General features: G+C 35.7%; 1 protein-coding gene across 7 annotated transcripts in view; it reads right to left on the bottom strand.

Moving 5' to 3' along the window:
* Pclo (piccolo presynaptic cytomatrix protein) overlaps window positions 1-16,350 on the bottom strand; it is a 341,169-nt gene that overhangs the window by 95,358 nt on the left and 229,461 nt on the right. For all 7 annotated transcript variants that reach the window (XM_076566313.1, XM_042272921.2, XM_042272923.2 and 4 more), the window contains exon 10: window positions 8,182-8,307. In XM_076566313.1, the coding sequence (XP_076422428.1) occupies window positions 8,182-8,307 (126 nt within the window). The remainder of the gene's footprint in view (window positions 1-8,181; window positions 8,308-16,350) is intronic.

The following is a 16,350-nucleotide window of genomic DNA, read 5'->3' as shown; positions in this document are numbered from 1 at the left end:
TACCAAATAATGATGTAAGACCAATAAATTTAGTAAAGTTGCAAGATACAGGGTCAACATACAACACTCAGTAGCATTGCTATAATGACAGTGTATCAACTGAAATAGAAATCAAGAAAGCAAACGCTTTTATAGTGTTACAAAATTTAAAGAATAAAGTAGCCAGAAATAAATTTATTCAATTATGTGAAAGATCTTTAGAATAAAAAGTATAAAGCAGTTATGAAAGCCATTGATGAGGATACAAAGAAATGGAAATATAAATGGCCACAGTCTTCAAGGATCAATGATGTTAAAAAATGTTGATGTTTCCAAATTCTCCTGCAGACTCAAAGCAACCTCTATTAAATATCAAAGGCACTGTTCACAGAAGTGGTGGAGATTTAAATACATTTGGAAGTCCCAAAACTCCCAAACACAGATATCCAACTTGAGAAAATTGAAGCAGGAAGTACTGTACTACCACACTCAAAGATACTTGATACACTTGTCAGCTGTGGGACTCTACAAGCCAATTTATGTGAACTAACTAATGTGCGCAAAACTTTTTGGAAAAACTTACATTTGTAGGTATTCTATAGAGTATTATTTTAGCATTTAATGATTCTGATGTATTTTCAATCGTAAAGTACATCTTTTACTAGATTCTAGAAAATTTCCAAGAAAATACTATGTATGCAAATCATGCTTACTACTTAGAATTAGAAGCAAACATTAATATTTTCATGTATTTAAGTTATATCAAGATATATTTTGATGATCTGTCAAGTAGAGACTTCACAGATGACACTACAATGATATCCACAGAAAGTGCCTAGTACACCAGCTACCGGTATAAAAACTAAGACAAAGTCTTAATTTTTTCCAAATGCGCAACAGTGACAATTTGCTGTTCAAATTTATAAAATCAGTAAATCACCGGGGCCATCAGGGGAGTGAGACATCTTAAGAAAGGATTAATGGAAAGGACAGGGTAATGTGACATGAAACAGAAGGAAAGACAGTTTGGGGAGGGAAGGGACCAGGAAGAAAGGCACGTAGGGCACTGGGGTGGGAATAGTGGTAGAGGGGTGAATTAGAACAGAGCATAATGACACATATGTACGCAAGTGCTGTAATGAAACCCAGTAGTATGGTACTTAAAATTAATTTAAAAAATCTATTGAAGAATTAGGTAAATGGAATATATTATCAATTAGAAACCAGTATAGGGTTTTAGACTAGTGTTATAAAATGAGTAAATCCCTTCAGATGCTCTAGTTTAATCTATTATAAAAAAAAGACACAGAAGAGCTTAAATTATTTGCATAAAATAATACAGTTACTGGCTGTATACAAATATAATCTTCAACAATCTCGTAGGTCAAAGCTAGTATTAGTAAATAGAAAAATACTTTCAGTTTATGCTTACTAACACTACATTTAGCTCTACCGAATACAACAGATATTCAAATCTGTAAACTTGGCACAAAATACACAAATTATTTATGATGTCATTTTAATTATAATAAAGCAAGATAATTTAGAGATTATTACTTATACAACATTATATTAATTAAATTATATTAATTAAATTAAATTTGCAGACATTTAAAAACTGAAGATGTTAGTGAATGAACAGGAACCTGATATGTGCTATGTGATTTTAGGGTAAGCAATGAAAGGAACAAGGTTGATGGAGTTCCTCATCTCTTCTCTGTCCCTCTGCTAGAGAGAAGCAAGTATCACCTTGTCTGAGCATGCTGTTATTATACAATGCTGATAGGATACAATCCTATTATCTGATGGACAGTAAACCACACAGGAAAGATTCATGAACTTAAAGGAGGGAATCAGTTTTAGCAAATATTGTGGTTGAGCTTTTCAAAAGCATTAGGAACTATCATTTTGTTTGCTTGTGTCGTCCATGGAAGATGGCACTACCTCAAAGAAAAATTGCTACAAGATGTCCTTAAGTTCTATGGCTTCCATTGTATCCAGAAATCTTGTCAACACAGGGCACAGTAAGGAAGTCACTTATACTGGAAGAAGTGCTCTGGCTTTGACAGGGCATTCTCAGTATTGTAGATTATTTTCAATGTTCTAGAATGTACAATCCCTAACTGGTTTTTTTTTTTAACTGAATATATGACAAAAAACACCAATTATGGTACGATGCCTTACTCAGCCTTGATGCGAGGAGGAGGGGCTAGGTCCGGCCCCAACTTGGTATGCCAGCCTGTGTTGACTACCCAAGGGAGGCCTTACCCTCTATGAGGAGGTAATGAGGGTAGGATGGGGGTAGGTGGGAGTGGAACGGGAGAAGGGGAGGGAAGTGGAATAGGGATTGGTATGTAAAAGGAAAGAAAATTTTTTAAATAAAAAAAATATAAAACATAAAAAAACACCAATTAATAAAAGCAATGAAATTTCCTACCAGCAGTTGAAGAGACAATTGGAACTGATTACAATTGATTTGTAGAAACAAAGTAATGTATTTTTTTTTTTGTACTTTAGTATGAATATTGCAAATCCATGCTTTCACAACCAGAGAAGATAAGGGGATAAAATTTGGTATGATTTGTGTTCCAGCCTTGATATTGTCTGATAGAATTTTTCTTTTGGTTCACAATAATTACTTAAACAATGCACTATTATGGTCCAGTATTTCTTGGAAGGACTGATACACATGCCAAAGCCAATTTATTACTATAATCTAGTGTCTTAGAACTAGAGTAAGATAAATCAGAAAGTGACTAAATGATCAGCAGAAGATAATGGGCATGTTAGCATAATCTGATGGATCCTCAGGAAATAGTAATTTGCATAATGTCACTATCTCATTTTAAGTAGATTTTAGTTCAGATATAAAAAAAATTTCGGGCCGGGCAGTGGTGGCGTACTTTAATCCCAGCACATGGGAAGCAGAGGCAGGCGGATCTCTGTGAGTTCGAGGTCAGCCTGGTCTATATAGCGAGATCCAGAAAAGGCTCGAAAAATCAAAAAACAAAACAAAACAAAAAAACAAACCTATCACATCTGAAGAATGACATCTAGTTAAAACAAACAGAGCAAATAAAAAAGTGTGGGAATTATGCAGAGATGAATAGTTAACCGAATGAACAAAGAAAGATAAAGAAGTCATGAAACACCCTGATGGTTACCCCTTCTGCTTGAAGTGTCCAGGTTGAACCATTAATGGCTCTAATTGTTGTTATGTCTTTTTTTTTATATTCGTATATTCTTAACTATTTCTTTTTAATGTCATGTAAATGTACTCTGTTACTCAGATAAGGGATTTTAACACAGAATATCATCACTTTATTTCAGGAAAATTGTTTCCTAATAAACATAGGTGCTATGAACAGGTGGCAACATCATCATCTCCACTGAGCATCCTCAAAAAGACAATATAAATTTTATTTCATAATATTATTTTGTAGATTAAATGCACAGACTGTTGCGAACAATTCTGAGATATGATTTTAAAGTCCTACATAAATGAGTTAAGAGGAGAACTGTAATTGAAAAGGAAGTTTTGGTAAGAAATATCATAATCAATATTTAGCATTAAATGGAAGATTCTAGTATTCTTATAATTCTTAAGAGCAGAAGGAGAATGGGAATTGGTAGGAGACTAAGACTGGGGGAAATAGATGATGGTCAATGTATTGAATATTTCAGTTACAGGAAAAATGATTTTGGGCAACTAGCATTTACAGTGAGCGTAGTTGGTATTACTCTACTATGTCCTTGAAATTTGCTGAGTAAACCTTAAATTTTTTAACCAATAAATAAATTATATATAATGTAAAGTATGTGCTAATTTGCTTAATTAATAATTAAGTTTATGTACATGTGTATCAGCCTAAGGAAGTAATATAGTAGAGACAGTTTCTGAGAAGAAATTAAGACGTATTTGGCTTGTTCAGTATTGTTCGTTATGTATGTTATATTGATAAACTGCCTGCCATGTGTTGTTTGAGCGCACTGAGAAGCTGGCTCTTGAAGCAGGGCTGAGCCTCACTCTCGCTTTCAGACTCCAATACATTTTGTAAAAGTGTCTTTTGATGCCCATCCGCTGAGGAGGGGTTGCTCCCCCACCCCAACTGGGACAAAAACACTCAAGAGTAAAATCCCTGTGCTCTTGAAACAGCAAGAAGCTAAAGCATTTCCAGCAGATGTTCCTGCTGTTTGTCATGTGATACAAAAGTGCCTGTTGTGGGAAAGGAAAACTGGAAGTCCAGCTCTGGGAATCTCATCCAGGGACAGAAAGCTCAAATGGGAACTCAGCTCAGCTTCCCTAGATGGTTTCTGCTGGATGTGAGCATCTCATTTGATGTTTTAATCTTTATCTGCAGCTATTTGTTTTTTTACTTGGAAGCCTCACCAGAGGGAACATTCTGTTCTGCCTGGTACTCTGCATGAGACCTCACGGGACTCTCCAGCTTGCTGAATTCAAGTGGCTCCCTCACAATGTTTCTGTTGGGTGTTTGTAAGCCTCCAGATTTGATGATTTTACCCTTTTTTGTTCTCTCAATTTTCTTTCGCTAATTCTCTCTACTGGATGCTTTGAATGCCCAGTTTGATGATGTTCTTCTATCTGTCTACTGCTTGCCATTTATTCTTTTACTTTTTGCTTGGTATATGCTTATAAAGTCACTCAATCAAAAACGAAAGGATGGCTCTGTTACTCCAGAGCCAGTCTCTCGGTCTCATCCCAATCTCTGCAACAGATCTCCAGCTGTATCTTCCTTCCCTGTGCCCAAATCTCCTGAGGATCCCACAGATCTTCCCCTCCTAACCTCCTCTTCAGCACTGTATTCTAGCCCCTAACTCAAGCAGCCACGTCTGGCAGAAAAACAGCCTCCAGTACCAGCAGGCATTCCCTGTGAACACACCAGCAGAGCAGTCCAGGTTAACAGGCAGCACACAGCTGTCACACTCTCTAAGAACCCAGAGAGGAAACAGAAACTAAGGAACAAAACACCCACCCAACAAACACAAAATCAGAAATCAGCACCTAGACCTATGCTCATCCCAAACCCAGATGCCTAGACACCAGTGTAAGAACACAATCAGTAACAGCCAGAGCATTATGTCTCCACCACAGTTCAGCTATCCTACCACACCAGGCCATGAACATTCCGAGATAGCTGAAGCACAAGAAAAAGACCTCAAAACCAACTACATGAAGATGATAGGAATTCTTAAAGACGAAATGAACAAATCCCCTAAAGAGAGCCAAGATAATACAAACAAACAGTTGAAAGAGACAAAACCAAACCAAATTAAAAAAAAAAAAAAAAAAGACAATACAAACTGCTCAAGACGAGAAAATAGAAATAGAAACTATAATGAAAGCAAAATGGAGGGAATTCTGGAAATGGAAAATTTTGAAATTTAAGCAGAAACTATAGAGACAAGCTATGAATTATTTATCTTTGTAAAGCTGGAATGCTATTGACTAAGCTTCCTCAAGTAAAATAGCTGGATAAAATTTGTATAAAGGTGATATTGACATTGTGACATGAAAATATTTATTATCATTGATCTAGGTATAAAGATCCCAAATGATAGTACCAAGATGTTCCTGAGAAGCCTTTCACAGGAGAGGTGGACAAACACTGGACAGCATTAGACCTAAAATATATATTGTGAACAAGTTGCCACTCATATCACATCTGAAAGACAATATCAATTCTATAAAGGCTTATGGTATATACTTTGATATGTAGAAATACAGAGAGCCAAAATCTAAAAGAGATAAGCAATCCTTAAGTTTATATTGAACACATTAAGCAAAGAAATTCAATTATATGAACAAATATACATAAATGAAATAAGTCATCTACTACCTATTGACCCATTTATTCACACATAAACTGTTTCCTTGGAAAAGAAATCTAAAACACTGTGAAAATTACCCTCATTGCCTTGAATAAATAGGTTTCAAAGATGTAATAATTTTTTAACATTAAATGAGAACAGAACCTCTAGTGCTATATGTTTGGCATTTGAGTAATACTTCATACAAAGAATAAAAATCAAAGCTGCACCACAACTGCTCCAAAAGTCTTTGAGACCTGGTGTATAGTGTATTCTCTGAGAAGTTAATGCTGAAGTGCAAGATACCATGTATGAATTAGACATATAGGTATTGACTATTGACAAACAAAATATTGAAATGCACACAGACACATACACAGAAAGAGAGAGAGAGAGAGAGAGAGAGAGAGAGAGAGAGAGAGAGAGAGAATAAAATGAAGGCATTCTAAAAGAAATAATCAATCAAAAGAGAGAGTGAATGTATAGCATTTGGCTCTTTCCACATTAAACTACCACGACCATGTTGTGGATCTGAATTTGAAGCGGGAAGAGATGTACACAGGCTGCTTCAATAAGCTGTACCAATGGCCCAAGCACAAACTTGATGAATAAATCCTGTGTATAGTGTGTGTAAATTCTATAATAATAACTTATCAAAATAGGCAAGGCCTGTGTGTGTAGGTTCCAACACATTTCACTGAAATGACAGTGAATCAATTTTAAAGTAGTGAAAGGACCAAGCAGATGCCATAACAGGCTGCTCAGTCTTATCTCAGAGATCAGGCCTCAATTTCAGTTTCCTGAGACTTGAGCAAGCAGTTTCTGTGAGGGCCATGAACAAAAGACATAGTCCTTGCAGTAGCTCCCTTTCTGCACGTACTCTGACTACTCAAAGTTCAGCCAGATGTTTACTGTCTGGTACCCCTCACCAAGTTAGAGTTCTGTGCATGAGTCAAGGACAGAGCCTGGACCACTGAGCCAGCCCCCACAGTCAGTATGTGCTACGCCAGCCAGCCCCCATGGCAGCTCAAGGACAAAGCCTTGGACTTGTGCTGGACTGCCCCCAAAGTGAAAATTGTAACCACCAACTAGAAAATTCAAAGGTTACATACCCTCACCCAATTAAAAGAGAACAGAGATAAAAATAAACCAATCCGAGTTGCACCCATGCAACCCCCTCCCAACCCCTCTGAAGGGCTTGTGGTTTTTGCCTTTAAAAAGCTAGCCACACAAAGAAAGAGCAACTCCTCCCTGCCTCACTGTATTGTGTGTAGGAATGAGTTCCCTGTCTAAACTTGTATCTACAGAATAAACCTTGCTGTTGCATTCTGGACATCCAAGGTCTTTGGTGGTCTCTTTGGGGTCACAATCTGGGAATAACAGTAGTTAAAGACTGCAAGCAATAGCAGGCAACATTTAAATCAAGAAGTGAAACTAAAACACTTTTTCCAAATAAATACTTTATTTAGAATGAAGTAGAGAGGTTATAAATATTTTTGTGATAAACAAATGCTCACTATAAACAATATCACTGAATCTCATGAGCTATATGTATATATAGCTACATAAATGTATATATAGCTCATGAGCATTGCATGTATATGCTATAGAATTTGTATTCAGAATGGTTACATTATCTCATATAAAAATAAAATTATCATCATAATGTATTTTGAGAACCCATCTATAAATTTACTGTGTAAAGATGATGAAATACATGTTATTTTAAAATGTCCACAGTGAGGTGACTAGTATCTAAAAGTAAACAGTACCACATACAAATGTTGGCAAATTTCTGAAGTAAAGCGAATTTTGGATGTCACTGGCCATGGAATCTCTATTTGTCCCTGCTATTGCAGCAGGAAAGTATGCCTGTTCCTGTCTAAGCTAGTAATCCTGGCTATGTTCCAAAACACGCTGTTGACAAGAAGAGGAGGCAGATGGATTTGGCTTGTGAGCCATCTGTAGCTGGAGACCTGACCTTAGCTTCCACTGAATTTTGTTTTACATTTTCATAGCTGCTTTCAGTATGATTTTTCTTTTTGATAATAAAATTTTAAACTAGATTATTAAAGGTTTTAAAAAGTACCCATCAGTAAAAATGTTGACTAATTGGGTTTTTAAATAAAGTATACCAGTAGCTAATAAACTGCCAAAGAGCCATGTGAGTGAAAGTAAATGTTATTAGTGAATACATTTCCTATTACATCATAATACACTATAACATTGCTACGCTACAATTTCATCACCATTAATTACAAGATTTTTGTGATACAAAATGTAAACAAATTTGCACATTAATTTTCATACAAATAAAACACATGTAACATGAGTACATTCATTGTGTTTTACCATGGAGTTTCTAATCCTTACCTTCTACAAGTTTCCCTGTGTGTTCCGCACTTCCACCAGGAAGAATCTTAGCAATATAGGCTCCAATTTCTCCACTATGTCCAGGGATTTCTTTACCACCAACAATTCTAATTCCTAGACCGTTACCTATATTTAAAAATTAGCAAACTGTTAGTAATAATTCGAGAAGTAAACACTTATTAGAAGTAGGTTACACAAAAAGTGGATTAAATACCCAGAAGCCCAGTCCAACACTAAGAGTAGAAACTAGACTTCAATAACAAAATTACATTATTCGGATTCAAAAATAGATAATAATACACAAGGTTATTGGGACTTAAGTATAATCTACAGTGATTAGATTATCATTGAACACTTTCTCCAAGTTAGTCATATTCAATCAAATAGTAAATGCTCCCAAATTAAACCATATATATAAAAAAAATTACAAAAGAATATGTTCAGAAAAACTTCAATGTAAATAATTCAACTATGAAACTATGAACAATTTACTCCCAGAAATGTAACCATGGTTATTGTAAACCAGACAAATACAATCCCAATACGACTTTACATGGTAATAAGACCATAACCTGTTATTCTTCACTTCCAACTTTAACTCCCCACTGTGTACTGCTTGTGGCACAAGAATGTTGTTTCAGATTATGAGTAACTTAGTCCTGGTTCTTTACTCCATAACAAGATTGTTCTATAATTACCCATCAATAATTATGACAAACAATTCTGATACACATGAACTGTTGCAACCTAAGTTGGTGTGGTGTTTCTAAATAAGCTAAAAATAAGTGAGTACTTGTAGTACTAGGTATATTTCTGTGACAAATTTTAAAGGCTTTGTGGCAAAATGTAATACAAGAAAGCAGAACTCTTAATGTCTAACGAAGACACAATTACCTGTTAATTTAAGTGAATTTTATTACATTTGATATTGGAAGCACAATTCTTAAAGCTTTTCAGTCTCAAAATCCTGCTCCTTTCCCACTTTATTCTTCAAAAATAATGCTTTGGCCAGTATCTGCACAGTTCAAGGTTATACAACTAACTATACTAAATCATGGGATCTTTCTGTCACTTCTTTTTTTTTTTTTTTTGGTTTTTCGAGACAGGGTTTCTCTGTGTAGTTTTGCGCATATTCCCGGAACTCACTCTGTAGCCCAGGCTGGCCTTGAACTCACAGAGATCCACCTGGCTCTGCCTCCCGAGTGCTGGGATTAAAGGCATGCACCACCACCGCCCGGCCCTTCCTGTCACTTCTAAAGCAAAGACATACTTTAGTATAAAACACCCTTGCAGTTCATGTGATAAAATAGATGAACTTCCTTCTGCCTCATTTCCTTCCTTTCTTTGTTTCCTTCATGCCCCTGTCCCTCTTTCTTCCTTTCTTCCTTTCTCTTCCTTTCTTCCTTTCTTCCTTTCTTCCTTTCTTCCTTTCTTCCTTTCTTCCTTCCTTCCTTCCTTCCTTCCTTCCTTCCTTTCTTTCTTTTTCTTTCTGTCTCTCCCTTATTTCCCCCAGTTTTCCTCCATCACTCCAACTTTTTCTCGTTGCCTCTTTTCTCTCTTCTTGTTTTCTCCATTTCTCATCTGCCTTCCATCCCTTATTTAAGTCAGAATAATCAAAATTAGTAACCTGCTTCTAAATGTCCTGTCATTAAGGATTCATGGTGAAGCAAGATACTGACTCCTTCTAGTTCCACATTTAGAGATTTTTCTGTCCCAAAGTTCATGGCTCAGCATGACTTTTTTTAGTAATTATTTTATGCAACAAATTTAACATAATTGCATTAATTGAAATAAATCTGGCAAATAACAACACTCAAGTAAATCTGGGTCCAACCTCGTGAGTCATTGGAATTTAGACTTTATGAAGTCATCAGGATAGAATCTACAATAACACTATAGATACTTGTCAATCATATAATAGATAAAATAGTATTAGCCAGTCTTTAATCAACTAATCTAGCCCATGTTTACCAATGTACTAAGAATGTTTTAGAAATTACTAAAAGTTTCATAAAATATTAAAAGTTTGTATAGTAACATAAAGTAGGAAAGTAAAAAGTCTTGGGAAGGAAAACTAGATTGTTTTTACACTAACATGTATATCATGAAAGCTAATTCAATTTATATGTTTTTTGAAAAATAAATTTGGATCTTTGGACATTGTGTGTTATATTTCCATAAAACTAAAATATCCCTTTTCAAGTATAGAAAGTATGATGTCAATGTAAGTCATTGAATGGAAAAATACAGTAGTTTTGAACTAAAATGACTGGAATTAAAGGGCTCATAATATGTAATATTTATATTAGCAATTTATAGCTTTTTGTATTTTTTTTAGTGTATAGACATGCATATTAGGGGTGGGTGTTTCTGTGTGCAAGTGTGTGTGTGTGTGTGTGTGTGTGTGTGTGTGTGTGTGTGTAAGCCATGATAATCATGTGGAGGTCTCACGATAACTTGTGGGAGATGGTTTTCTCCTTCTACCATAGGTTCTGGGACTGAATTCATGTTATCAGGCTTGGTGGCAAATACATTTACCATTTGAGCCATTTGACTGGTTCCATGTTTATATAACTTTTGACATTTTTTTAAGGAAAAACCCCAAACAATCTCCTTTGCCATTCTATTTAGTTATGTAGAAGCACTGATTAACACTCTCTTAGTAGGAGGTCACGAAATACACAGGACTTGATTTCACAGTGTGACAGGAGAAAGAAACATATGAAACAACAATTAATATGAAGAATATAATAGCTTTAACAAAAAAAGAAAAGAAAGAAGTTAGAATTTTAAGTAGAGCAAGTCTTACAGGGTCAATTACAATTCACAACACATTTAAACTGTGTCAGGGAAAGCTCAATGATAGAGCTAGCAAAGCAGTAAGAAAAGGCGTTATTATTAATGTGCCTAGAATGACAACAGAAATGGATTGACTGTTCTATGTCTCTATACATATTATAAGTATTTGATACATATACTGAGATATTAGGTTGATGAAATCACTTTTAAAATAACTTATGCATGAAAGTGAGCATATTTAGGGAAAACTATATTCCCATGTGAGTTCACAGTTTGAAGATTTAATTGTATATGTTTATCAATATGTTACATTAAATTCTTTAAATGCCACAAAGAAGGCTTTTGTGCCATTTAAAATAATACATGAAAATATTAAGAGATTTTAGAGCATTTAGTTTGGGCAAAATTAAAGTACTGGCTTCACTCCATGATGCATCTAAGGATCAAGGGAATTTGTATGATTTAAATGTTACAACTTATGAATAATTATTCTAACATATTAAATTTGTCCATAAAAACCTAAAGAAAATAAATGTATTACACAGAGTTTGTCTTTAGTTTGAGAAAGAAAAATCAGTATCAACACAAATATTAATGCTTGAGAAGTGTGAAGAACAAAGTAAATGTCTCTGTATACTGTTTATATTAGGTCAATTACATCATCTTTTATGTATGTTAAATATTAATTGTACTCTTAAGGGAATGAACATTTGTTTTTGTACTTTTCATTTATGAATTTCTGTTTTAAACTATAAATGTAAGTACTTAGAAAAGCAAACTAAATTATACCAAAATCAATAGTAATGCATAGTGAAAAGGAAAATGTTGCAGTTTGTACATGGATATTGAAATATGAGGAATGAATGAATAGTTCATGATTTTTCTTTAATTAAAAATAATTCTGCTTGGTATAAGAGAAACCTTCCTAAAATGCATAGTGATTCCTTAATTACAGTCCACAGACGATACCTTCCTGAAAAGCAAGAACGTGAAACACACAAAGCCAGTCCACCTGAAAACTGAAGAGGCTAGTTTTAATCTCATGTATTCCCATTTGCTTTTTCTTATACAGGCATACTGCCTTAGGATGCTGCCCTCCACCAAAATTTTAAATATGTATGTGTGTGTGTGTGTATGTATGTATGTATGTATGTATATATGTATCTATCTATCTATCTATCTATCTATCTATCGATCGATCTATCTTATTTTTCTATCTATGAAAACATGTTTCTTTTTTCAAAGATATGAAGACAGTATTTCTTTTCTATTTTTAAACTTTACTTTATACTTGTCTTTTCTTATTATATACATTTATCATGTTAATGAAAATGTTATATGGGACTCAAAAGGCTTAAAAGGATATCCCCATTCGTAACACACAAAATGAGATAAATCCAATTTCCTGCTATATATCTGAAACAACCATTGACATGGCACATTAAAAAAAATATCAGAATGTACAGCAGAGGGCATTTGTACTTTGGCTTTGTTGAACAAGTTTTCAAATGACATATCATGAGTATGCTGTTGCAGCAAGCCACAAGAATATGTTATAAGGAGACCAACTGTGTATTAAAGCTATATTTTGACTGGCCACGAGTCTGTCAAAAGGCAAGCCATTTATTAGGAATAGTTGGTGTTATCCAGCTTTTATATTTCAGCTGTCTTCTGCTATGAAATTCTTGCAGACCATTTGGCAAACAGTTCAGCAACTCAGACCTGCTGAACTTCTAGGTAACTAACTCCCCTGCTGAGCTTGGGAGACAAGCTGGCTGGAGACTCGTAGCTTTGTTTCTTGTGCTAATGAAGTTTAGACCATCCCATGCCTTGAGGCTTAGTGGCTCTCCAGAGCAATTGACTGAGAACAAAAGAGGTTTTTACATATCAAGGTGGAAGGTAGGGTGGAGCAACATTCCTGAGGAGGCAGGAGCAACAGGGGATTTTCTATAGAGGCAGACAGAACTGTGTGACTAGGGAGAAGAGAAAAACACAGAGGTTTGGTAGATGGTAAGGCAGAACTCTTATAAAGTTCATCAGAGCCAGGAGCAGAGCAAAGAAACAGAGGGTGAAAATGAGGCTGGAAGCATAAGAGCTTAGTCGTTAGCAGGATTATGAGAGGGCAGTAAAAGAGACAATGAGAAACTGAGTGTCAGAATGGAACTGAAGCTATGTAGACAGGATTTCATCCCAGAGAAATATAGTAGATGGACAAAGAGCTTGGTGTATCTAAATTTATTCCTGCCCTGAATTCCTGACGGAGCTGTAGGTGTATAGATAGACTTTTGTCTTAGAGGAATAAAGTTAATAGACATAAGAGCATAGTGTACATAAATTTATTTTCCCCGCCCTAGCAGATATTCCACGCCAGATGTGGTATCTTCCCCGGACTCTGGGCAATCCATATGCTGTTGAAGTAATTTTACTCTGAAGAAATAATTCCCATTAAAAAGTTTTCCAGGACTGACATACTTATGAGCACATTCATTCTTTATGAAATGACACAACATTTCTGTTTTTCTGTTGTATCTTATCTAAAGCAATTGCAAAATTATGAACATCAAGACTAATCTGAAATAGTTCACTAGTACTGTGGAACCAAAATAAGACCAAAATGCTCTCACCCCAAAACTAAAGGCCTAAGACTGCTCCTTTTAGCTACAGGCCATAAGTTACTGGAACAGGCCAGAAGTTACTGAGACCAGTGAGTTCAGATTCCAGAAACCAGGAAGTGTAAAAGTACAGAGCCACAAGATAGTCACGAGGTAATGCCTGCCAGACTATGGAATGTCCTCTCCCTGGTTTCCAGGGTAACTGATCACAGAAATGCCCCCACCTGAGGGCAGCCAATGAGAAATGGTGGCCAGCAACCACTCCCTTAGAAGTAATTTCTAGAAGTCCCTAGAAGCGAGCCAATCAGAATTGTACCTGTACTAGCACCCCTAAATGATGTAACCTTGTGACTTTTCCCTTTAAAAGCTGAGCTTGCAGACAGGTGGGTGCTTCCTCCAGCCTCCACTGCGTTGGATGTATTGGACGAAGTCCCTGCCTAGGCTTGTATTACTTTTGGATATCCAGAATTAAACCTTGCTTTTGCATTCCGGCATGCTCGTCTTTGGTGGTCTCTCTGGGGGTCACGATCTGGGCACAACAGTACTTTCATAAAAACAATTGAAGTAGTCCTCTTGTACTTACTAGGAATAAAGAGTCCAAAGCAATTGAATGTGTTGTCAGAAGGTAGAGTCACTTAGTACATATTTTGTAGATATTGAATTATACTAAATTTACTAGGGACAAATATCAGTATTATTGAGTAATCAGGAGTAGTGGGCTGAAGTCATTCATTAGTCTTGGGAAGACAATTTTTTTTTTCTTCTGAGATGCTTTTGTAATTTAACAGTGTCACTTGAACTAAACTAGTTACATTAGTTTGAAGCTAGAGTGTGCTTCCATAATAAACACCAGTTTTACTTATAGAAAATATAAGGAAGAAATATAGTACTATTCTAATCCCAAATTGAGCATCAAGTGCTTTAGGATAATTTATGTGTTGTGACAGACTTATTTTATCATAATTACCATTGAGTCACAATCTCCTTTTTGGCATAAGTAGAATTCATGACTTTCTTATTAATAGGATTTAGCAAAAGTGATGTGCAGCCAGTACTGTGGTTACCACATATTAAAAGAAATGGCATCTTAGCCAACCTAAATGACTGTCCTGCTGGACTTCCAGTGTAAGCTGCTTGTATGAGAGGCCTTGAGTGTGGGACACTTGGCATGGGTCTGAGAAAGAGTTCTAGATGATAAGAGTGGTCCCTGATGACAGCCATCAGGAAGAACTAGAATTCAGACCTACAACCTCAAGGAACTAACTTTTACAAGCTGCTGCCTTGGGAGAGGCATCCCATATTTAGAGAGGAACAAAGCTTGATTAGTGTATAGACTGTAGATTTGCAAGGTCATGACTAGGCTCCCCATTTAAACCATGAAAATTTTGGCACAGTGAATGCGTATTGCTTCAAATATTAATTTGTTAAGCCATAATAACAAATTAATATGAGAATAAAAGTTGTATTTTTATTTTTCTGTGCTAATATTACCTTGTTATCAAAACTTGCAGATTATTAATTTTATAGTACTGAGAAGGCAGTGAGCAATCAATGTTAGAGCACAACAATTAAAAAGAAAATGGCCATGAATAATAATCTTTTGACTTCTGTAGCTGCTGGGGTTCTGGAACAATAAGTGTAGTAAACACTCACCATCTCAAATAATGAATACATGGATACTTCATTATTCTGATGGCAACACCCCCCCCCCCCCACTCAGATGTTAAGGGTGAAAGGAGAAATTGCCATCAGATACATTAAAAGGAGAAATTGCTAAGATATGAAAACAACAACAAACAATTGAGAGCCAGACTCTTTCAGTGAAGGCTGAAAAGAAATATTCACAGCTTAGGCGGCCCATGCGTTATGTTGCACAAATAAATTTGGAATGGGTTAGTTGGAAATGATTATGATGTTGTCAGTATAATTTATATTTTTCAACTGTTGCAAACATTTTTATGACATGTTTATGTCTTTGTGAAATATTGTCAGAATGGAAATAAATATTGTCGTAACAATAGGTTTTACCATTCTAATACAAATATGAAATTCTTATAGGTTTATTAAATGAATAGTATCTGGATTACTAGTTAGGTGATTTGAAATGAATAGTATCTGGATTACTAGTTAGGTGATTTGGTTTGAAAATCTATAAGTATAAATGGTGCATGCATCAAGGCCTGGTGATGAATTTTTCCAGGAGCCACATTTTTGGAGGGATGAGTTGAGAGACTGATTCAGAAAGAGTTCTAATGATGCTGACTCACATAAGTATATAAATAAAGCTCAGGTGTCCAGGCTATTTTTATACTGCCGACTAAAAGTGTCCTCACGCTATTTCTCTGCATCCTGTGGGTGATGAAAACGTGACCAGTCGGTGTTCTGCTCTTGTCACCCTGCCTTCTTTGACAGGTGCCAGGCCCACCCTGTCACACTGGGTACAACCACACTGGAATTATACCAGTTCTCACCTAAGTAGCCACAGTCTTTACCTGAGTTGCTTGTGGTTTGGATGTTTTATCACTGCAAAATAACAAAAATAGACACAGGAACTTGGAGCTGAGGTGGGGTACTGTTGTGATGAATTTGACCATGTGGCTTTTATGTAATTAAACAGTACTGTGGGAAAATTCGGAACTTGGGTTGGAAAGCTGTTGAGTGCTGTGGAGATCAAGACCCTATCAGCAGTGAAGAAGAATCTGGATGCACTCTGCCCATCTCCTGAAAGTTTACGTGAGGCTAATTTAAAAAGTAAAGT

The sequence above is a fragment of the Peromyscus maniculatus genome, chromosome 3 (assembly GCF_049852395.1).
Source record: "Peromyscus maniculatus bairdii isolate BWxNUB_F1_BW_parent chromosome 3, HU_Pman_BW_mat_3.1, whole genome shotgun sequence".
NCBI classification, from domain to species: domain Eukaryota; kingdom Metazoa; phylum Chordata; class Mammalia; order Rodentia; family Cricetidae; genus Peromyscus; species Peromyscus maniculatus.
The sequence above is the reverse complement of the archived record's forward strand: the minus strand, read 5'-3'. Positions and strand labels throughout refer to the sequence as shown.